Source organism: Silurus aristotelis, assembly GCF_946808225.1.
Source record: "Silurus aristotelis genome assembly, chromosome: 25".
Taxonomy (NCBI): Eukaryota; Metazoa; Chordata; class Actinopteri; order Siluriformes; family Siluridae; genus Silurus; species Silurus aristotelis.
The window spans coordinates 17288429-17312361 of NC_139598.1; the positions used below are offsets into that span (position 1 = coordinate 17288429).

General features: G+C 40.8%; 1 protein-coding gene across 3 annotated transcripts in view; it reads left to right on the forward strand.

Annotated features, from left to right (window-relative positions):
- The window catches only part of csmd3a (CUB and Sushi multiple domains 3a), a 245184-nt gene that overhangs the window by 215251 nt on the left and 6000 nt on the right, over window positions 1-23933 (forward strand). For all 3 annotated transcript variants that reach the window (XM_083529477.1, XM_083529478.1, XM_083529479.1), the window contains 8 exons: window positions 9046-9219; window positions 14204-14377; window positions 14832-14905; window positions 15962-16073; window positions 17179-17358; window positions 18415-18480; window positions 18742-18900; window positions 19783-19895. In XM_083529477.1, the coding sequence (XP_083385603.1) occupies window positions 9046-9219; window positions 14204-14377; window positions 14832-14905; window positions 15962-16073; window positions 17179-17358; window positions 18415-18480; window positions 18742-18900; window positions 19783-19895 (1052 nt within the window). The remainder of the gene's footprint in view (window positions 1-9045; window positions 9220-14203; window positions 14378-14831; window positions 14906-15961; window positions 16074-17178; window positions 17359-18414; window positions 18481-18741; window positions 18901-19782; window positions 19896-23933) is intronic.

The window sequence follows — 23933 nt, forward strand, 5'->3', positions numbered from 1 at the left end:
CACACAACTGCCAACAGAAGCAGCCCCAAGCACAGGAACCTGCTTTGGGCTTTTATGATCATAAATATTGTTTGGATATATAAACTCAGATTAAGTCATTTTCTGCGCGAACAATAAGTCAAGATCCCATCAATCAAGAAGATTATCCACTTGCAATGCATCTCTCTTCATGAACCTTCCTACACAATCTTTCTATCCATCCATCTATCCATCTGTCTGTCTATTCCCTGCTCTCTGAGTAGAAAAGAAGGATTTGTTTCTCTGTTGGTTAGTAAAAGCCAATTATCCTTTCATCAGGATAGACATCTATACATCAATTTATTTCTCTCTCTCTCTCTCTCTCTCTCTCTCTCTCTCTCTCTCTCTCTCTCTCTCTTTCTCTCTCTCTCTTTTTTCAGTCATCATTCTGGGAGCCATCTGTTCATGCAAGCATTTATTCATGGATTTACCAGCAACCCATCCATCCATCCATTGAATCATCCATTTATCTATCCCATAATCTAGTCAATGATCCAATCATCCATCCATTCCATTCATTCATTCAAAAATGTATTCACCCTCTATCCACATTCCATTCACCCATTCAATCATCCACCCATCCACCATACATTCAGTTATTCAGCATCCAATCATCTATCCATACACCATCCAGTCATCCATTCACCATCCAATCATCAATCCACCATCTATCTACATTCTAATCATCAATTCATCCAATCATCCATTCGTCATTAATCATCCATCCATTCAAAAATGTATCCAATGATCCATTAATCATATAGTTCACCTGATCCCCCATCCAATCATCTACCCATCCAATCAATTCTCCACCCATTTTTTCATATATCCACATTCCATACATCCATCTATCCACCATCTATTCATCATCCAATAATCCATTCACCATTCTATCAATTCAATCATCCATTCACCATCCATTCACCATCCAATCATCCTTCCAATCACATATCCATCCATCCATCCATCCATCCATCCATCCAGCCACCCTTTCTTTACTCTCTGATAGAAAACTATTCCTTTGTTTTCTCTTGTTTAACTGAAACTCACTAAATTAATTTAACCAATTATGCTCACACCATCCTTCAGTTTCAAGATTCATTACAGTAGCCCATTCTTCCACCACTTTATCCAAACATCTACCCATTTACCCAAATGACCCATACAGCATGACTGGCTTCCTATCTCTATTTATACATTGATTCATATTCGCATTTATTTATATATTCCCCGCTCTCTGATTGGGAAGGTGGGCTTTATAATGGCTGCTGGTTGCTGTACACACTTCCACCCACCCATCCATCCTTTTATGCATTGACCTTTCACCTATCCAGCCATCCTTTTATGCATCAACCTTTTACCCACACATCCTTCCACCCTTTTATGCATCAATCTTTCAACCATCCATCCACCCACATTTAAACATTTTCTCTGACCTTTGTCTAAGCATTTCTTCAAAATGTAACAATCAGAACTTTACCTGTTGTATTTTTCTTAATAGGTGAAATCTACACTCATTTAGATGTGTAATTATAAATCCTAAGGACTGGCTTTGACGCTTTTTTGTTCCTTAATTTGGAATGCTCATATTTTCAGTAATGGCTTGAACTGCTGTTTTTGAAAAGAAAAATCGAGGTCTTGAAAAGGTTTCAAGAGTCCATGGAATTTTACGCTTCTTAATTCAGTGTGTGAATTCAAGTGACTCTAATAATGCCATTTTATCCTTCTTTGGCTTGCACGCTTTAAAGCATCTGCAAAAACCCTGATTCTGAACCATTGCTTCTTCAGAGCAACTGCTCTTCTTCAGCAGAATGCTGCATTTTTTAGGATCATGGCCACCCATGAAAATTCATCCCTTTTAGTTTAAAGTGGATTTAATGAAGCTCGATTCTACATGAAACCAACATCGTTTTCATGCCTGGTCTTTCGAGAGGTAAGGAAATAAACAGAATTGGTTTGTTACGCATGAACTAACTCCCTCTGTCATGACCCAGCTACAAATACGGAGAGCTCTGTAATGACTAATAAATTTGCCAGTGAAAAAATAATAATAAAAGATTCCCCGTGAATGTAATTGACAGCAGATGCGGCAGCGGTAAGAGCTCATTGTTTTGCTGCTTGTAAGATTGCATCGTCTTAATAATATGAGAATAAAGCCACATTGTAAATAAACGAGGCTGCGTATATTTGAACGCAGGGGTATTTGTTTAGCGCGTTTATCAGCCCCTGTGATCATACTAGGAACCAAAATGACTTCTGCACAGGCACCAAGATCGCTGATTCATTTCAGAACGCCGTATTGTTCGAACTGAAAGTCACACAAACGCTGTGGTGACGGATTATTAGAGCTGCTCGGAAGTTCGTAACAATGCTTTGGAAGAATATTTTGTCAATTCCGACAGAATCTAATAAAGCTTTGTTAAAAATATAACTTTGCCAAAATGCCAAATTATTGGCACCTTTGTTTATTTATTCATCTATTTCCAGGCACCATTCTGGTAGAAATTTGTTTATGCAACGATTTATTAATGGTTTAGCCAACAATCCATCCAATTGTCCATCCAATTGTCCATCTCATCATCCATCCAATCATTCAATCACCATCCAATATATACAGAAGGTAGAAGCTGCTGATAAGATGGTCAGAAGTTCAAGCTCTTGTGTCGTCAAGCTGCCACTCTTGGGGCCCTTGAACAAGGCCCTTAACCTTCTGTGCTCGAGGGGCGCTGTATCATTGCTTCCGAATATCGCTGGGATATGCGGGAAAATAAAATTCACTGAACCCATGTCATTCAAGGGAATTCTCCAACCTCATATTTCAAGTCTGTAGATTATCTGGAAGCTAAAATGAAAATGGATATAAAGTCACTTAAAATATTTGGAAGTTGTAAATCTATCTATCTATCTATCTATCTATCTATCTATCTATCTATCTATCTATCTATCTATCTATCTGTCTGTCTGTCTGTCTGTCTGTCTGTCTGTCTGTCTGTCTGTCTGTCTGTCTGTCTGTCTGTCTGTCTGTCCTTTCATTTATCCATCTATCAGTTTGCCCATTCATTCATCCATTCACCTGTCTAACCAGCTATATGCCCATCCATGCATACATACATGGATATATTCATCCAATCAAGTGTTCCATCCACCATCCATTTTTCATCCAACCACCATTCAATTATCCTTCCAATCATCAATCCATCAAATCCATCCATCCAACATTTAATCATTGATCTAGAAACATAATTATCCATCCAAGATTTTATCATCCATCTATCAATCCATCCAGGATCCATTTGTCATCCAACCATCATTCAATCCTCCTTCCAATAATCAATCCAAACACCTATCTATCAAATATTCATCTATCCCACCGTCCAATCATCCATCCACCATTCCATCATCCATCAATCCATCAATTCACCATTCATCCACCATCCAATCATCCATCCAACATTCCATCTATCTATCCCTCCATCCATCATTCATTTGCATTCCAATCACCATTGAATTATCCTTTGAATAAGCAATCCATCCATCCATCCATCCATCCATCCATCCATCCATCCATCCATCTTTCTAATTTAAAAAGTATACAGCCTTGAGGAAAACTGAACAGAGCAAACTGTATTTTTGTGGTGATTTAGCGATGGTGCGTAGGTTTTGTGTTGTGAAGTGAACAGCTTTTCTCTCCCACACACTTTAACCCCAAGCTGCTGAATGATCAGGGGTTCAGGTTCAAGCGACGCTTCACTGGCATTGATGAAAATCGTTAACTTACATAAGACAATTGAATTAACGGCCATAAATTTCAAAAAACGTTTCAATAAATTGTGAAGAATCGTTATTACACTGTGTGTAAACTTCAGGTCAACCTCATAAACAGAGTTCAATTACACAACAGAGAAACAACTGGACAACAATTTAGTTTACGTTTCTGTTCATTTTACTGCAAGCCCTTTCTTCAGTTTCCTTTATTTCCTACCAGTCCTTTATTCTGATTAGTCAGAATTTTCATGCATTTGTTGTAATACGTTATCGTTTCTATAGTAACAGTTCATTCATGCTGTGATTTGATAAAGAAAAATATTTTCAGCATTTTTTCAACCAGATCTTTGCTTTACTTCCTTTCGAGTCTAATGCTCAGGGTTTAGTCAGAATATAGAGCCTTTATGCCTCTAGTTGTTTTGAGTAATGGCCTCTTTTTTTTCTCTTTCTTTGCATTTGATCTTGTTTTTGTTTTTTTTCTTTTCTCTTCTGAAAGTCTACCTAAAAGACTAAAAGCTGTCAGTGTCCACTGACCTGTGTGAGATTAGACTCCAAGCTAAAACAGAGTGCTCAAATGCGTACATGGGCATTGTCATGCTGGAACAGGTTTGGGTTCAGGTAAAGGGGAAATTTAATGCCAGAGCATCCAAAGACATCCTGTACAATCGTTTGTTAAAGAACCACATTACTACGAATCGATAATTTTTTTTTATTTTTTTAAAAATCTGTACTTAATTCTTTTGTATGTGTCAGTTATGAGCCTCACATATGACCATGACACACATCAGGTCTATCGGTCCAGAAATTCAATATGGCGTCTCCGTGCTAATTTTATCCCCTCTTTCCTCACATCCCCTTAAAAAAACCTGGTCTCACAAACAGCTCACAATAAGAAAATATAAATAAAATCGAAAGTTCGAAATTTGCGTGAGAAAAGAAACGTTTGTGTGGCGAGACAGGGGGCAGAGATGCTCTCGTTCCTGTGTGGCTCCTGCGTGACACGTAGCCTGCGGGACTGAGAGTTAAGAGACGTGCTACGTGTGACACATGCCAAACAGCCGCCGTGGTTTAAACACACACACACACACACACACACACACACACACACACACACACACACACACACACACGGTTATTTGGCCCAAAAAGAATAGGCCACACTCTCCTACCTGCCAGATCTACAGCCTGCTGCAGCCAGATTGCTCTTTATTCACTTCATCCAGGTAAAAGATCCTCCTGCGTCCTGGAATTGCTTTATTGCTCTTTTATTTTATTGTTTTTTTTTTTATATATATATATTTTGCACCAAATTTCGAGCGGTTTTTCTTCTGACGCAGGGATTCTCTATACAATCTTACATCGGTACAGTTTCACAACTATATAACTATATAATGACTATATGATTTGTATATTCTCTCCACGAATAGTAAATAATAATCTCCACTCTTCTGGGAAGATGTTCCACCTAATTATGGGGGTAGGAAAGGGGTGGAACATCTGTGATTAATATGTAGGATCTCAAAATCATAAGGTCATGAGTTCAAATCCCAGCATGATTAAGCTGCCACTGATGGGCCCTTGAGCAAGGCCCTTAACCCTCAACTGTTGAATGAGATAAATGTTAGACTCTCTGGATGAAAGCGTGACTATAATGAGATTTTGTGGAGATTCATTCAGTTACAAGGATGCAGTCAGCATTCACATTCTTTTCCAATGTGTTCAATAGGGTTGGAGCTCTATATCAAAAGATCTTTCACTTCAACCCATGTAAAGCAGATCTACATGGAGCTGGCTTTTTTATGTTCGGATGAAAGGAAAATGTGATCCTACCACATCTGAAGGCATCCTAAACAAATGTGTGGCTTCTTTGCCCAAAAGATTTTACTGAGACTACACCGAGTTCCCTTTCTTCGAATGGAGGCCGCGTCGTTTCACCCAAACTTTAATTGTGAGCATCTGAATTTTAATGTCATAATATTGCGCCAGCAGGGTATCAAGGCCAAACTTATTAACCTCATTACCCGGGACCTAACGACCGCACCATTATAATCAGCAACCAGACTATTGAACACACATCTTTCTTTTTTTTTATCATTTAATTATATTACTATTATATTTATTTAAACACAGTTTCATTCTTTGATCAAATAAAATATATATATATAAAGAAAATACAGGGCCCCTGTATTGCCAATCTCTCTTGGGGCCCTTGAGCAAGGCCCTTAACCCTCTGTGCTCCAGGGGGGCTGTATCATGGCTGACCCTTTGCTCTGACCCCTGCTTCCGAACATTGCTGAGATATGTGAAGAAATAGCAATTTCTCTGCGGAATAAATAAGATATTCGAATGAATGAATGAATGAATGAATGAATGAATGAATGAATGAATGAATAGATAAATAAATAACCTTCATCGTAGGAATTTTCACAATGGCATGTCCCTGAAATGCTTTATTGCGCCTAAACCGCAATATTTTGATTACTTTGACATTGCTTACACATTGAGACATTGGGTGTCCTCTTTATCCCATTAGAGCTACATTTAATGCTTTTTTATTATTATTCCTGTTAATAATTACATTATAGCAGCTATAAACAAAAATACCAAACACTAAAGTATTTTGATGCAAAATATGAAGCCATTTTCATCAACACTCTCAAAAACAAATCACAAAATCGTATGTTCGTTATTTATTTTAGATTTGGAATCTGTATTTGAAATACATGTGTCATAAATACTGCCCATCCCTGACTGTGGATTAGATGACGGTACACCAAGCAGCTGCTAAGATATGACATTACTTTCTGTTTGGTATACATTTTCACAAATAAAAACAAACAGCACGTGGCGTCTGGGATTCACCTCTAGATGTCGCTTTCGTTTTGTATAGGGCGACCTGGAAAAACTATCAGTGTGAATTATCGATCGGTCGAACTGTAAGGTCTTTGGATGCAGTAGATCCTTGATGGTTTCGGCTTCGGTTTGTGTGCGAACGCAATACAATTTCTTGCACAAGCAATTGTCATGTGTAGACGTTTCCAGAAAGCAGTTTTCGTCTAACGTACCGCGAACGAATTTCCTTTTTCCCACAAACGCATTTGCCGAAACAATAGATCTCCAGCCTGTCTGACTCCACATCTGCTGCTCTGAATCTCCTCGACCCCGTTGTTATCGTCTCGGTCCTGCTGTCTGATGTTTACCGGAGCATCGCTGTCATAACCCAAGAGCTCTGCAGGAGAACTCATAGATCTTCTGTCTTCCCGTAATGCCAGAGATCTCAGCTTAGAGGCCCTTGGATCAGATGTGCAACTGTACATTTTTGAAGCCCAGCGATTCACTGAACACGGCTTTATTTAGCAGCAAGCCGCTGGTTTAAGAGAGCGATCTGAAATACGGCGGTGTGAAGAGAAAGAGAGAGAGAAAGAGAGATGTAATTACATATTGAAGGGAGGCTGATGTGGTGAAATTTTGCACGCTGGCGTGTTAAACGGGCCACGGCTGTTTACAGTGCAGAGCGTATGGAGGAGTGTCATGATTCAGGGGTTTGATTAACTTTTTTCGTTCTTTTCTTTTTATTGGGACACTTGCTCGTCAAAACAACTCATGAATTATTAATGTTTGGCTCACACTCAGCTGCTACCCGCGGCTCGTCAGCTCCCCGGCCAACTGTGACAAAATATCAACCGACTTGTTTTCTCCCTTCTCTCTCGTCTCTCTCTCTTTCGCTTTTGCCTTCTCTCTCGTCTCTCTCTCACTCGCTTATATTCTTTCTCTTTCTCTCTCTGGACAAAGTATAAATTAGCAATTTAGAAAATGTCATCCAAACCCAAGTGGCTTTATTTTGCCAATCCCATGGCTGTTCGCATCCTGTCCAACATCGCAACCTTGTACTGATCGCTGTTCTTCTAATTTAGCAGTAGTTCCTAATTCTCACTCTGAGCCTTTTTTTTTTTTTTTACTTTTTTTTGTTGTTTTGTTTCTAATCTCATCTCCTGCTGTGGCAACAACGTACATGTGATTATGGAGAATTTTAATATTGGGTTCTAAAGGAAGTCTAAATCGCTCGCTCTGCGTCAAGACCTCACACTGGTTTCAATAAAGGTGCATCAGAACCCCCCCCCACCCCACCCCCCTCTCACAAAAACAAATTAAGCCCTATAGTAAACCATTGAAATCACAGAAACACACTTTATATACATAGAGCTGCATTAAAGAAAAGGTTTGTATGGCATGAGGGAGCAAAAATCCACTTCAGAGTGTGTGTTGCAGTGGTTTTGACAAGGTGGTACTTTTGTCCATAAAGAGCAAAGCCTGTTCCATTTATTATAAGATTATTAATTATTCAAATGCTCGAGTTTCCAAAAAACAGTGCACGGTTGCACCTTATAATCTTTATAGTCATCACAGTGCTTCGAATGTCCTTGAAAGTCAAGGGATGTCATTTTACATCATTTCTTGGTTTCATGTGAAAATAATCCAGCAAAGAAAAGAAAAGAAAATGTCAAGAAAAGAGAAGGGAACAAGTTTCGAGTTTCAAACTTTTTTTTTTTTTTTGCACACACTTGAAACTAGGTTAGGACTCAGAAATCACCAAGTCTCAGACAAATCTTCTCTCAAGTATGAAACAAAACTTTAAGGACACCTCAGAAATGCTGCTTTTCAATCGTCTGCCGTTTGGCCCACATGCTTTATTTAGGTCGAGCATCTGCCAGCTGCTTGACATCGCTCCACCTGAAGCACTAAAGAGAAACTAGACAGAAAACCTGCAAATGCAGACCATTGTCAGTGAGTTAGACGCCACAGTGGTCGAGGAAATGTCACAGGATTTTCGGAAACTTTTCCTGCACCAAATCTTTCATCGTCGCTTGCGTTGCGTACCCTGCTCGAGGACTGGAACAACTATAACATACGAGAGGGTATTTATTTGCGTTTACACTCTGTCACTTTAAAAATAGTCCCCTTGCACAGCAATAAAGCTCTCCCAGTGTTTCTGCCACGTCTGAAACGTGTCCTGGAAGTCTCCTTTACGAAGCGTGTCAAGCAGCTTCTGTGGTTCGCGCCGAATCTCTGCGACGGTGTCAAAACGCCAACCTTTGAGACAGTGACTTATAAAGTTCGGTGCTCTCTGTGACTGTGCATCCAGCCTTGTGATGCCATCAAACATGCCATTTGAGATCACCTCGTACAAAAAAGTACAAAATTTCAGGTTCTAGCTATCGGTTCTTCCGATGTTAATTCAGTTTCTTTTTCTCTTCAATGCAGCGGTAATGTGTCCACCTCCACCTCAAATCTCTAACGGTGAGGTCGAGGGCTCCATGTTCCAGTGGGGCACCAGCATTAGTTACCGCTGCCTGAACGGATACGAGCTCTCTTTCCCTGAAGCTCTTACCTGCGTGGGCCAAGGATCCTGGAGCGGTGACGTGCCCTTGTGCATGCGTGAGTAGATCTTCCACATTCACGTTCTCTTTAACGTATGTAACATCACTGCTAGCTCATGCTACACCATAATACATTTTTTTTATCCTCACAGTACAACCTCATTAATTCAAACCTAGCATCCCTAGCTCACAGTTAGCTTCTCTCCAGTCTGAGCTAATTCACCTGCTTTAGCTCCTTCTCCATCCTCAACTTCATCCCCAACATTATCAATCAATGCATTTTATACTGTTTTTTTTTAATCCTTGGTTGATCTCCCACACTGCCTCTTACTCTACTGTTAGCTTCTTCATTCTTAGCTGGTAACTACCTTGTCATCCATTGTTAGCCAGATCATGCTTTATCTTAATCTCTATCATTCTCCACCGCTCAAAGTTTTCTTTTTTTATTTTATTTCTCATTCTTCAGTATTAAATCGGTAATGCTGAGTAATTCATTTATTCGTTATTAAATAATCCATTCTACATAGTTTGCTAGTTAATTTTCCATTGTCAGAGAATTCATTCAGGTTTTCTTCACTGTCAATAAACTCATTCTGTATAAATCATGTTCGATTCAAAGCTCCTTAGTTTTCCAATGTTAGCTAACTTGTTCACTGTTCATTTTTAGCTAACTTATTTGCTGATTTTCACTAGCTGGTTCTCTGTTGTTTGCTAGCTCATGCTCCATTAGCTGCCAGTTTTTCGCAGTCGTTAACTCCTTATTGCTCCACTGTTCACTTTTTCATTCTCCGTTATGAGCTGATAAATGAATTATCCAGTGTTAGCTGTTTAATTCTCAATTATTAACTTCGTCATTCTTCACTGTTTGCTAACTCATTTAGTACTGTTCACTAGCAAGTTCTCTGTTTGCTAGTTCATATTCTATTAGCAGCTAGTTTAGTCTAAATCTACTTATAACTGCTTAGTGCTTCACTGTTAACTCATTTTTTCTCCATTATCAATGTATCAATGAATTTTTTAGTGTAAGCTTGTTTACACTAAACATTTTCAATGTTAGCTAGTCAGTTCTCCAGCGTCAGTTAGCTAGTCAGTTCTCTTTTGGTGTTAGCTTCTTATTTTTCTATTGCTAGCTAGTCTCATCTCTTTTTTTTTTTTTATTCTCAACTGTTAGCTAGATGATTCTCTATTATTAACTTGGTCAATCTTCCCTGTTTGCTAACTCATTCTGTACTGTTCACTAGCTAGTTTTCTGTTGCTAGCTCATGCTGTATTAGTTGCTAGTTTAGTCTCAATCTCAAACTCGTATTGCTCCACTGTTCGCTTCATCATTCTCGGTTATCAACCAATTCATTCTTTACTGTTAGCGAATTCCTTCTGATTGACATTCTCCGTATTTCACTAGCTTGTTAGGTGTTGTTAGCTACTTTATTCACCATTGACAAATAGTTCATTCTTTTTAATCTTCTGCTAGTTATGGCTTTGATGTTAGCTACTTCATTCACCTTTAACAGCTTGATCATTTTCAAGATTTTTTTTTTTGCTAGTTAAGCCTCTGTTAGCTAATTCATTGTCTATTATTAACTAGCCCATTCTTCACAGTTAGCTAACTTATTTGATATTGTTTGCTATCTCATTTTCCACCACTGGCGATTTTATTATCAAATCGTTTTGTACTCATCAGTAGCTAAACCTTATTAGCTTATTCGCAAACACCACATTCTAGCCTTATTCTTCTTTTGCTAGCTAGCATTTGTTTTTTTAAATTGCTAGTGATTTTTAGACCTCCGTAAGCGATGGTGGTTTTGTTTGACATTTTCTTTGCTTTGTCTAATTTCCCCTCAATATCATGAAGTAAATTTCTTCAATGGAACGACCTATTGTTTAAAAAAGAAACTGTAAAGCGCTCTCTTTTGCAGTAACATGTTCCTGGTTACGGATGTTTAGGTTTATTTTCCTCTGATGCTAATTAGATATCCTTGGTTAAAAGATGTTTCTCTCCAAAACCAAAACTCCAACCTCGATCTGCAATTCTTTGAGAAAATATCTCGGGCTACAGAGTCATACGGTGCCACCAGCGTCGAAAGAAGGGATTAAAATGAGATATCAGCTTAAAGTTCTATCAGTCATTTATTGCTGATGAGCCTCAAATTTTAGTTCGCTTAAGGAAATTGATCTCAGATTCAGGTTAATGCTGGGGTTATTAAAAAGTGCTGTTCAGTGTGTTTCGGGGGTGTATTTCTATCTGCCTCTGAAGGACATGTTCAAAGAAAATCTTCAAACACAGCAAAATGCATTTATGATGTAAAACCCCTGGTGTCCAGTCTTTTCAGTGATTCTGGAGCTTCTCGTTTGGTGCCCATGCACATGTCCAGAAGTATTGGACCCGACTTTTCAAACCATATGTGCTTCTTCTCCAAACTTTTAGCACAAACGCTAAACAGCTTTAGCTTAGTCGCAGTTTTTTTATGCACAATCAGCATTAAGGTTACTTAAGGTTACTTGTTTTCATTCTATATGTAAGATGAAGACCCCTGAACACAATATGCCCAAAAGTATTAAGACACCTGACTTTTCTAGCCATGTGTGGTTCTTCTTCAAACTCTTACCCCAAACTTGGAGGCACACAATTGTACATGACATCCTTAGATGCACTACCATTACAATTTCCCCCTTCATTTGAACCACATTTTACTCTAGTCAGCTTTAATAGGATCTGCTTTCCATGGGTTCAATGTATGTGGAAGATCTGCTGTAGAGCTCCAACCCTATTGTACACCTTTGGGATGAATGTGAACGCTGATGGCACCCCAGGCCTCATCACCTTCTCATCTACATCACTACCTGACTTTACTACCCTTGTGGCTCAATGAATGAGCACAAATCTCCATAAAGGAGATTCCTCTTCCCAGAGGAGTGGAGATTATTATACCCGGAAATGGGGACTGTAAGTGGAGTGGGACCTTAAAAAAAATGGTCAGGTGTCCACTAACTTTTGTCCATAGAGTGTATTTGAAGGGCATTGTGGGTAAAACATGAACAGCTGCCCAGCAAAAATACACTCATTGAGAAAATCATGTAATATTCCTGAAGATGAATGGCTGATGAATGAGTTCCCTTTAATCACGTGAACAGAAATGGCGGTGAACCCGGCGACGCGGTGGGGCAAAGCCTCCCAACCCCCCCCCCACCGTGAAAATATCGCATCGGAATTAATATTCCTCCTTTGTTGTGTGGCTTTTCAGGCATCTCGAAAAAGTGCTGTATTATTCATCAAGGAGCTTCGCTGACATTACGGCTCTCACAAGATCTCTTTATTATGCACAACCTGGCTTGGCCTGGAGCTGTTTACAATGTTTTCCTCCCCACACACTTACACAGACACACACATACACACACACACATGGAATAAAGGCTAGACCAGGATTGAAGCAGCGTACAGTAAACACATCGCTGATTTTTCTTCGTTATTTCGGAGGCGTAGGCGGATTTGGCCTCTGACACGCTCGAAACACGAGCAGAATGAGCAATGATGGCTCTCTGTTGCATGTTATGACTGGAGATGCCTCTCTTCCTCCTCACATTTGCATACGTGTCCTTCGCTCTTTCACCCTTCTGTTGCAAAACACACACACACACACACACACACACACACACACACACACACACACACACACACACACAGTTCCTAGAGAAGGCATCGTGTCAGAGAGCAGTAATTGTGCGATTTGAACTGCAGTGCGCTTTGAAGTTACACACACACAAACACACACACACACACACACACACACACACACTTTTTTTTCTTCCAAAGAACGACCTCCGAAGATCTCTATCTCAGTTATTAAACGCGTAATTAATGTGTGAAAAGTTGTGATTGTAAATCCTCCTTAGATTTAGAAGATAAGGGTCAGGTGTGTGTCCGTGTGCGTGTGTGTGTTCGTGCAAATTCATGTTGTATAAGAGGCCAATCATATAAATTTTCATATTTTATACTGTTTTAAAATTTTTTATAATTTACAATTCGTTTTTTTTTTTCCTCTCGTCTTTTTTTTAATCCCGTCTTCTTTTACTTTGTCACGTAGGTGCCGGTGTGTTTCTCAGGCAGAAATACAGCACTTAAGAAAAGGGTTTGCAGTAATGCAGCCTCATTGTGCACGAGATTGATCTCAGGGTTCAAAACTCTTGTTCACGCTGAAGTCTACAACTTCACTGCAGTCCACCTTCTGAGACTCGGAGCTCCGTCTTCCTCATTCCGATTCTTTTGAAATATAGATCAGAGCTGCAGGAAGCCGTCACGGCCTTCTCCCTCGTACTGCAGGATCGTTACGTCTGATTTCTATTTGACCTGTGATTCGTTTGCCGAATCCTTTCGCCCTTTGATCAGTTTACGAATAAAAAATGGATTTCGTTGTTTTTTTTCTTTTACCCGAGATGTTCCTCAGGTTCCTATCGCTGTTTTTTTCCCGCCGCTCTGACTGACGACGCAGCCGTGCGTGTGCGTAACCCTTCGGCGAACTCCGGCTCGTAATTAAATCCTTTATCGACAATTTGGAAAGGGAATCGAAAATGATAAGGTCACCGAATCGGTAGAATAATGAGAGGCGATGGGATGAGGACACCGAGCCGGAGCTCGCTGACACCTGAGTAAGGGTGTATGATAGATATATATATATATATAGTCTACGATAATATCGTAATTTACATTTTAACTACGTGCAATTTGACATTATCTAGTACACCACAAAACCCAGTGCACTGTCCCAATACTTTTGTAGAAGTTCAAAAAAAGACGTGGTAGCTCAGTGGTTAAGATTGTGCACTTCTAATCAGAAGGTCATGAGTTTGAATCCCACCAAGCTGCAACCACTGTTGGGCCCTTAAGCAAGGCCCATAAACCTCAGTTGTGAAGAATGTAAGATCGATCCTTTAACTCTAAAACAGAAACACGCGACTTTATTTCCTGACGAAAACCGACTACTGACTTTTTTTTTTTTACCAATCACGATCCAGGATTCAACATCGACCTCTTTCTTGTTTTCCAGCCAAGTTCTGCGGCGACCCGGGTGTCCCTGCCCATGCCAAGAGAGAAGGCCAGAGTTTTATCTTCAAGTCAGAGGTATTTTACAGCTGCAGCGCCCCCTACGTGCTGGTGGGCTCTTCCACACATGTGTGCCAAGCCGACGGAACGTGGAGCGGCTCTCAATCTCGATGTATAGGTAATAATTTATAATACAAAAGTCCAGAGCGTAAAGAACAGAAATCTACTGTGTGTGTTTAAAGGTCAACTGGGTGACGTTCTGTTTGTAGAACATGCTGTTTTACACCTGGCAAAGCGTTATTCCATAACCTCTTACCTCGGCTTAATACATATACGCATTCCTTCAAAATGATGGGACGAAAAATGCGATAACATGTTTACAAAATGATGATTGTGTTTTTTTTATGTTTGCTTTATAAAGCAAGGTTATAGTTATGTCTTAATTTTTAACTAATGTTATTGTAATTTATCTGAGATTTGATTCTGCTGTGACGTCAATTCCTTCATGACTTGTTTCCTGGAAATCTAACGGTCAACCGAAAAACTAATTCACAGCATAAGAGTATGTAGGATTTATTGTGACGATGATGATGATGATGGTGATGATGATGATGATGATTCTCTCTTCAAAGAACCGACCAGGACGACATGTGAGAACCCTGGAACTCCTGAATACGGTTCTCTAAACGCAAGCCTAGGCTTCAAGGTACACTCTCTCCTAACACACACACTCTCCTAGCACATACTTGGACTAACACACACTCCTCTACCACTCACTAGATGAATGTGAGACTGAATTTTAAAAAAGAGACGTCACTTCTAGCTGTTTTTTTTTTTTTCCAGAAATGTCCTGCAACTGATCTGCAAAAACTACGGAATTAATTAATACACACGTTAATAATGCAGCTACTTCCTGTCTTTCATCTGCAATTGGTGTGTGTGTGTGTGAGAGAGTGAGTCATGATCTCCTTCCCAACTGCCCTTTCCTCAAAGCACAATCGACTTATTGTCAGGATCGCTCAGTAAAACGCTGCCCTGAAGCACTTCCTCCGCTTTAAAAGACGCGTCGGACGTCTCCGTCATCTTCATTGTCCTCTGAGACGTGTCGTTCTTAAACGCATTGCCTTCAGAGCTTCATCCCCGTTTCAAAGCTACATACATTACAGCTGAATAGAAAGTCATTATTTCCGGTATCTGTGGCTGGCAGGTTTCTGTGATCAGAGGAAAAAGGGGACAAAGGTCACAAGGCGGATACTTTTATTCATTTTTAATTTTATTTAATTTTATTTAATCCATTTCATTGATTACTAAATTTGATCAATATAATAAAAGTGCATAACATTCATTTGATTTATTCAATTTCATTTTTATATATTTAAATTTGTATAAAATAATTATAAAATATTATTATATGTATTATTTACCAAGCAGACATTTAATTTTAAACTGTTTTGAAAATTACAAAAATTGGAGCGTTCAGACGTGTGTGTGTGTGTGTGTGTGTGTGTGTGTGTGTGTGTGTGTGTGTGTGTGTGTGAAGTTTCCGAGTTTTCTGTGATGTACAGGACTGAGGTGCGCCGCTGACCGTCGTGTGCTTCATGCTGATATGAAAGTTTATTCAAATTTCTGTGAAACGTGTGTTCTGTATCCAGGGAGTGTGGGTGTGTGTTTGTGTGTGTTTTTTTGTGAGTATGTGTGTGTGTGTGTGTGTGTGTGTGTTTATCTTCACTGCCAGTTGTTAAAAGTGTGTATGATATCTCAGGTGGGCAGCACCGTGCGCTTTCACTGTCAGAGCGGCCACCTGTTACTGGGCTCCACCACACGGACCTGCCAGACTGACCTGACCTGGAGCGGAGCCCAGCCTGAGTGCATCCGTAAGTCTCTCTCTCTCCCTCTATCCCTCTCTCTCTCTCTCTCTCTCTCTCTCTCTCTCTCTCTCTCTCTCTCTCTCTGTCACTCACTTACTTTCTGTCTTATTCACCCCCTCCCCCTCTATCTCAATCACTTTTAGTGGCTCTTTCATTCTGTCTCTTATTTCATTCTCTCTCTCTCTCTCTCTCTCTCTCTCTCTCTCTCTCTCTCTCTCTCTCTCTTACAAACTCATTCACTTTTAGTCTCTCTTTCATGCTGTCATTCATTTGCTCTCTCTCTTACTCTTTCTGGCATTCTCTCTTCCTCACACTCTATTACCATTCACTCACTCATTCTTTCTCTCTCTTCTTTCACTCTCTTTCATGCGGTCACTCACTCTTTATCTTATTCACCTACTCTCTCACTCATTCATTATATCTCTCTCATCCGTTTGCTTTCGTTCACTTTCATTCTGTCACTCACTAAATTTATCTCACTCATCCATACTCCCTCTCTCTCTCTCTCTCTCTCTCTCTCACTCATTCTGATTTAGTCTCTCTTTCATTCTGTCACTCCGTGTGCCTTCGTGAGGGTTTGGTTTTCACTCTGGATTTATAGAGACGTTTTGGCAACCTTTTGTATCTGGCTGCGTATTTTACCTCGTCATTTCCACACCGGGGCTGAATATGAAGCTTTCAATGATCTAAAACCAAACCATTGTTCAGGAAATGAGCGTGAATAAAAGCCATGTGCTCCTGAGGCTCTGCTGTGGTGCCACTCGCTCGGTTCCTTTCAGAAACTCAGTTCACTCCTGTAGGCTTCTTGTGAATGAAGATGAAAATGTGATCAGTCTGATGATCTGTCTGATGATCTGTCTGATGGATTTTATGAACATTAAAAGCTTCAGGTTTTTTTCCCTGAAGTGTAAATCTGTAATAGAAAATGTCATTTTTGAGGGAAAATTGGTGGATCTGGCATGTTTTACATCGAAGATTGCTCTGTAAAGATGTTCTGTTGTGTTGATATAAAAAAATAATCAGCAGAAGAGTGATGTAATAGTAGTGTTGTGTGTGTGTGTGTGTGTGTGTGTGTGTGTGTGTGTGTGTGTGTGTGTGTGTGTTTATGCAGCCCATTCGTGTAAGCAGCCTCGCACTCCTCCACATGCCAGTGTGTTGGGGATGGAGGTGCCCTCACTTGGGTACATGCTCGTGTACTCGTGCCAGACTGGTTTCCTTCTCACCGGAGGCTCCGAGCATCGCGTGTGCAGGCCAGACGGGTCCTGGAGTGGAAAAGTGCCTGTGTGCCGAAGTAGGACTTTTACTTACACACATACACACACACACACCCACACACACACACAAACACAAATATATATATATACATATATATCTTTATGGCCACCTGCCTAATATTGTTAACCCTGACCCTTCGAGCATCAATAGCATGAACTTCTTCAGCAGTTTGAGCTACAGGAGCTCGTCTGTTGGATCGAACAACACAGACCAGCCTTCGCTCCCCCCATGCATCAGTGAGCCTCGGTTGCCCACGACCCTGTCGCCAGTTTACCACTGTTCCTTCCTTGGAGCACTTTTGATAGTTTCTGACCACTGCAGACTAGACGTCACAATTTAGCCTTCGTCAAACTCCTTACGCTCGCACATTTTTCCTGCTTCTTTTCCTGCCCAATAAATATATTCACTCACTAACAGGTGCCATGATGAGGAGATCCTTAGTGTTCTTCATTCACCGCTCATAATGGTATAATGTTATGCCTGATCGGTGCCTATATATAATATACAGTATCACACAAAAGTAAATGAACCCCTCACATTTCAGCAATCAATAAAATAACTCAACATACAGCCATTATTGTCCAAATAACTGGCAACAAAAGTGAGTACACCCTCAGTGAACATGTCAAAAGTGTGTCCAAAGTGTCAATATTCAGTGTCAACACCATTGTTATGTAGCACTGCCTTAATCCTCCTGGGCATGGAATTCACCAGAGCTGCCCAGGTTGTTGCTGGGATCTTCTTCCACTCCTCCATAATGACATCACGGAGCTTCTAAATGTGAGACACATGCTGCTTCTCCACCTTCTGCTTCAGAATCCCCACAGGTGCTCAATAGAGTTCAATTTCAACTCAACTCCTTTGATGGACCCTTGCGAGACCTGTTCTGAGTGGAACCAGAACCTCTGTATGACCCTGGCTGCTGTACTGTAACTCATTTTCAGGGTGATAGTGATCTTCTTACAGCCCCAGTATAGTGTAGTATTATTATTTCCAGCCCAAACAATCAAACAGTGTTGACTGTGTTTTAATCCTTGCGATCATCTTCATGTCTCCTCATGTTTTTTTCCAGTGGGATCAAAGCCGGTGGAGAAAACCACACTTCCTGTCCAAGGGACTCCGAGTCCCAAAGCAAGCGGTGAGATTTTTTTTTTAATAGCACCTTTAAGTGCCTAAACTTAAACTTAAAACACACACTGTTTTATTTTTACATTGAATATTCGCTCTGGAATCGCTTTGACTTCCGGAGAAGCGTTTTTCGCCTTGTCAGAGTCGGTACATATCACCGCGAAGGGATAATTACTGCAGAAAACGAAAAAAAAAAACCTCAGCAGGTAAAAAGGGGCCACGTGCATTTCGCCCCCTTGGCGTCTGACAGCTTAAATGTTCTCGATTGCAGTTCCTGGCGACGTGTTCGCCCCGGCGTACGTCTGGAAGGGCTCTCTCGAACACAAGGCAGCGAAACAGCCCGTGACTCTGACAATCAGCGACTTTAACTCCACCTCAGGCAGAGTGAACGCCACTCTCACCAACAGGAACACAGAGCTCTTACTGTCAGGTAAGTAACTAATAACACACTGTTCGCTACCATCAGCGTCCACGTCGGCGTCACAGCAGAGTTTACAGAGTTTACAGCAACTTTTGTGAACGTCACATGTTTTTTTCAGGGGATCGAGAATGCAACGCGTGTTCAGGCTCTAATTATACAGCGAGAGCAAATGTTTCACATTCATGAGTTATGTAAGTTTCTGTGCTGTTTTTTTTTTTTATGTGAAAGTCACACAAGAAAGTGACAAAAGAGACAAAGAGAAATGTAAAAGAGCAACACGAATCCTGATTCCTGAGGCAGAGCGACAACTGGGATGAGATCGCAATCAAACACTCAGTAAACCAACTAAACAGATCAAAGGGAGGAAGAAAAAAAGGGGGAAGGATTTAATATAGGAAGGAAAGGAAGGTGAAAGGAAGGAAGACCAAAATATTATTAATAATAATAATAATAATAATAATAATAATAATAATTTGTAAATGGTGTGTGTCAAGTTGTGTTTTCAAGTTTGTGTGTGTGTGTGTGTGTGTGTGTGTGTGTGTGTGTGTGTGTGTGTGTACTTTTGTGTATCCGCAGGTGTGTGTGTGTGTGTGTGTACTTTTGTGTATCCATATGTGTGCAATTAAAATTGTGTGCAGGTGTGTGTGTGTGTGTGTGTGTGTGTGTGTGTGTGTGTGTGTGTGGGTGTATGCTCATGAGTGTTTGTGTGTGCAGGTGTGTGCACGCAAATGTTTGTAAAGGAGAGTGTGTGTGCAGGTGTGTGTATGTGTGTGTGTGTGTGTGCGCGCGCACGTGGATGTGAAATTGTGCAGGTGTGAGTGAGAATGTGAAGGGGTGTGTGTGTGTGTGTGTGTTGTACACTTACACAGATCTGTTTATCTCTCCATGCAGGTGTGTATAAGAGCAGTGAAGCTCGTCTCACCCTGCAGCTGTTCCACCTGAGGGCTCTGGTGCAGGGAACCCAGGCGAAGCTCAGTGAGGAGACGTGGACCATGGATGGCTTTGTAAGCACTTCTTCAGTTCCTCATGATTTTCAGTTCCATCACGTATTACCCTTTCATTAGGTGGTCACTCAGTAGGAGGGGCTTCGTAGGAGAGTTTTTGTGGGAGGGGCTTATGTGTATAATTTTTATTTTTTGGTCTTTGATTATTTTTTTTGCATTTCACATTTTGGCATTGAATTAAAATTAGGGGTTTTATTTAGTAAAAACATAAACTTGTTTATTTTATATTATAGAATTATAGATTTGTTTTGTTCGTGTGCTTCATTTCATCCTTTTATTAATTTAATTTGACACTCAGTAATTATACAGCACCCCTGGAGCACAGAGGGTTAAGGGCCTTGCTCGAGGGCCCCAAGAGTGACACCTTTGTGAAGTCGGGGCTTGAACTCCTGACCTTCTGATCAGTAACCCAGAGCCTTAAACAATGAGCTTCTACTTCCCCTAATTACCCCCCACATGTATTGTTAGGGTTTTGGTTATGTGCAGAGGAGAAACATGGGGTGGAAGGATGCTAAGGATGGAGCTTCCAGGCAGGAGGCCAAGGAGGAGGTTTATGAACATGGTGAGGGAAAACATGCAGGTGGTTGGATTAAAAGAGGCAGATGTAGAGGACGTGGATTGATATGGAGATGATTGTGTACTATTATATAACTCAATTATATTCTTTATTAAATAAGGCATAGTTCATGCAAATAAGACAAAATTTCAATTTACATTTCTCAGCCGAAAAAACTATAAAACGCTATAAAACTGTAAGCCGGACTCTGTGTGTGTGTGTGTGTGTGTGTGTGTGTGTGTGTGTGTGTGTGTGTGTGTGTGTGTGTGTGTGTGTGTGTGTGTGTGTGAGAGTCCAAATGCTCCCATAAATATAGTTTATATCTCTGATAACGGAAATGAGGATGATGTACGCGGGGTGTTTTTAAATAAAGCTTACAATCATTGTGTAATAAAAGCGTAGACGCGAAAATGAAACGACACCCGGCGTAAAGAAAACGCTGCTGTTCCTTTCCACACTGTGATCTATAAATTACACTAAGTCAGGAATAAAACATTTTATTATATGTATTTATTGCTTTGAAGGCGTCGGTGTTCACGCTTACTGCAGAGCCTTTTATTTCTCTCGAGCAGCTCATCCTGCAGTTCCCTAATGATAAAGGAGCGCACGCGCCGTTTTATACGTTCATCCGCAAGCTGTCAGGCCTGGGTGTGAATTTAACGTTGCTATAGAAACGATCACGTACAGGCAGACAGGCAGGCAGGCAGGCAGGCAGGCAGGCAGACAGGCAGGCAGGCAGGCAGGCAGGCAGGCAGACAGACAGACAGACAGACAGACAGACAGACAGACAGACAGACAGACAGACAGACAGACAGACAGACAGACAGACAGATAGATAGATAGATAGATAGATAGATAGATAGATAGATAGATAGATAGATAGATAGATAGAAATGAACAAATAAATGAATGCATAAATAAACACACAGCCAAAAAAACTAATAAGTAAGTGAAAAGAGATGAAAATAGAAAAAATAAAAGAAATAGACAGACAGACAGACAGACAGACAGACAGACAGACAGACAGACAGATAGATAGATAGATAGATAGATAGATAGATAGATAGATAGATAGATTTTACAGCAACACAAATTACACTATAGTAATTTGCATTGTAATTGAAAGATCACAAAAGGAATACACAGACAGACAGACAGACAGACAGACAGACAGACAGACAGACAGACAGACAGACAGACAGACAGACAGACAGACAGACAGACAGACAGACAGATAGATTTTACAGCAACACATTACACTATAGTAATTTGCATTGTAATTGAAAGATCACAAAAGAAATACAGAAATCGAGAAAGAAAGGAAGAAGCAGATACAGTGTGAGGACGTGATGTGGAATGTGGATGTGGAGTGTTTGAGTGTAAACACTGATACAACATCAACCTGGAGGTGAAATGAAGTGACAGTGCAAACATGATCAGGCATTATCGCTATAAACAGTGTAACAGAAGACGAGTGGACAAGCGCTTTAATACAAACCTCAGATCGTCGTTCCTGATCCGCGATTTCTGCGGTATCGTGAACGTTTCCATGGCCTGAGGCTCTGCTGAATCACAACGCATCACGATTACATTACAAAGTCTGTTTGTGTTGGTCTGCTGAAAAATAAACAGTGGATGGAGGTAATTTGTGGCCAGAGAGACGGATAACAAGCAGACATGAGCTATAAACCTGAAGCATGTTTAGCAGGACCCAGGAGCCATTTCACTGCTCGCTGCTTATGACTATACTAACTGTAACATAAATCACTTCTTCATGCACATACACACACTCACACACATGATTACACACATTAATGTACACTCTCAGTGACTCTGACAGTCCTACAATCTGTTTCACTCACACACTCACATCCACAATATGGACAAAAGTAATGGGACACCACACTTTCCCAGCAATGTTTAACACTTTGCCAAACACTTGCCACAAAATTGGATACACACAATTGTTCAGGACGCCTTCGGATGCACTTGAACTAGGAGACCCGAACCTGTTCCAGCATGACAATGTGCACTGAGCTCCATGAAGATATGTTTTTCATGGGTTGGATGTATGTAGAAGATCTCCTGCTATAGAGCTCTAAATCCTGTTGAACACTGAGAAAACAAGAACACTCCAGAATCTATTGGAACATCTCAGCTTCGAAGTAAGGTGGAGTTTAATATATAAGCAAATGGGGACATAATGTGGATTGGGATGTTCAGAAAGCACATACTGATCTCATGGTCAGGTGTCCAAAAACTTTTGTGTATCATATGATGAGTGTGTGCTCTGGTCACCTGTATATATATATAAATAGGGATTGGACAGTGGATCCATAGGTTGTGAGTTCAAATCCCAGCCACACCAAGCTGCCACTCCTGGGCCCCTGAGCAAGGCCCTTAGCCCCATAGATGCTCAGTTATATGAATGACATAAATGCAAGTCTCTCTGAATGAGGGCATCTACCAAATACCATAAATGTAAATAAACGTATTGATAAATATCTAAAGTTTAATGTACCTCCTGGAGAATACGATCAGTTTCGCATATCATTCCCAAAAGTACGTTGTGTTGGGGGTCTTTCATTTATTAGATATCAATAACACAAGCAGGTGCAACCCCGTGCCACGTTTCCACCTCCAGACGAAGTAAGTAAAGCTTGAACGTAGCAGCAGATACCGATGCACTTAAACAAAGCATTGTGCTGATAAAAAGCTCAAAAGTGTTGCATGAAAGAATTGTTTAAAAATATAAGAACCTTTTTCCACGCTGAAGCCGTGTTCATGGCCTTCCTGATGCAAACGGACTCGGAGATTACATACAGTATGAGGAAGGGAAATTGGCAATACGAGCAAATTGCCTGCGATAACCGTTAACACTTAATCATCAGGGATGGCAGCGGGGCAATAAGGCGAAATGAGCGGGACGGCCACGAGGAGCTCCTGGGCAGTAAATGTGGGGAAGCGATGTGTGAAGTCATGTGATAAAGGTGGAGTGTCAACAGGGTGCTGAAGAGGCTGACAGCCCGGGGGCAAGAAGGCAGTTAGAGAGTCTTGCGGAAGTGACCCGGGCATGGTTTTACCTTCTGCTAGAGTGCGTTAGTCATAAAGATGGCTGGAAAACATGGCGGGTGGCGGGACGGGAGCTGCGAGCTCATCTTGGCAAGTGTTTGATGGGTTGCCGTGGGGAAGCCAAGTCTATTAGACTGTGTCTGGCTGTGTACTGGTGTGTGTGTGTGTGTGTGTGTGTGTGTGTGTGTGTGTGTGTGTGTGTGTGTGTGTGTGTGTGTGTGTGTGTGTGTGTGTGTGTGTGTGTGTGTGAAGCTGATGGGGCAGTCTGCTGTTTAAATAGCCGTTCAATCTGTAAAAGACTTATATAAAACGAATATATAGAACGTTATAGACTACACAACAGTGTATAATAACACCACCTGGCCTGGAGAACAGCCCCTTTTTTAATAACAGCCCCCAACTAAAGATCC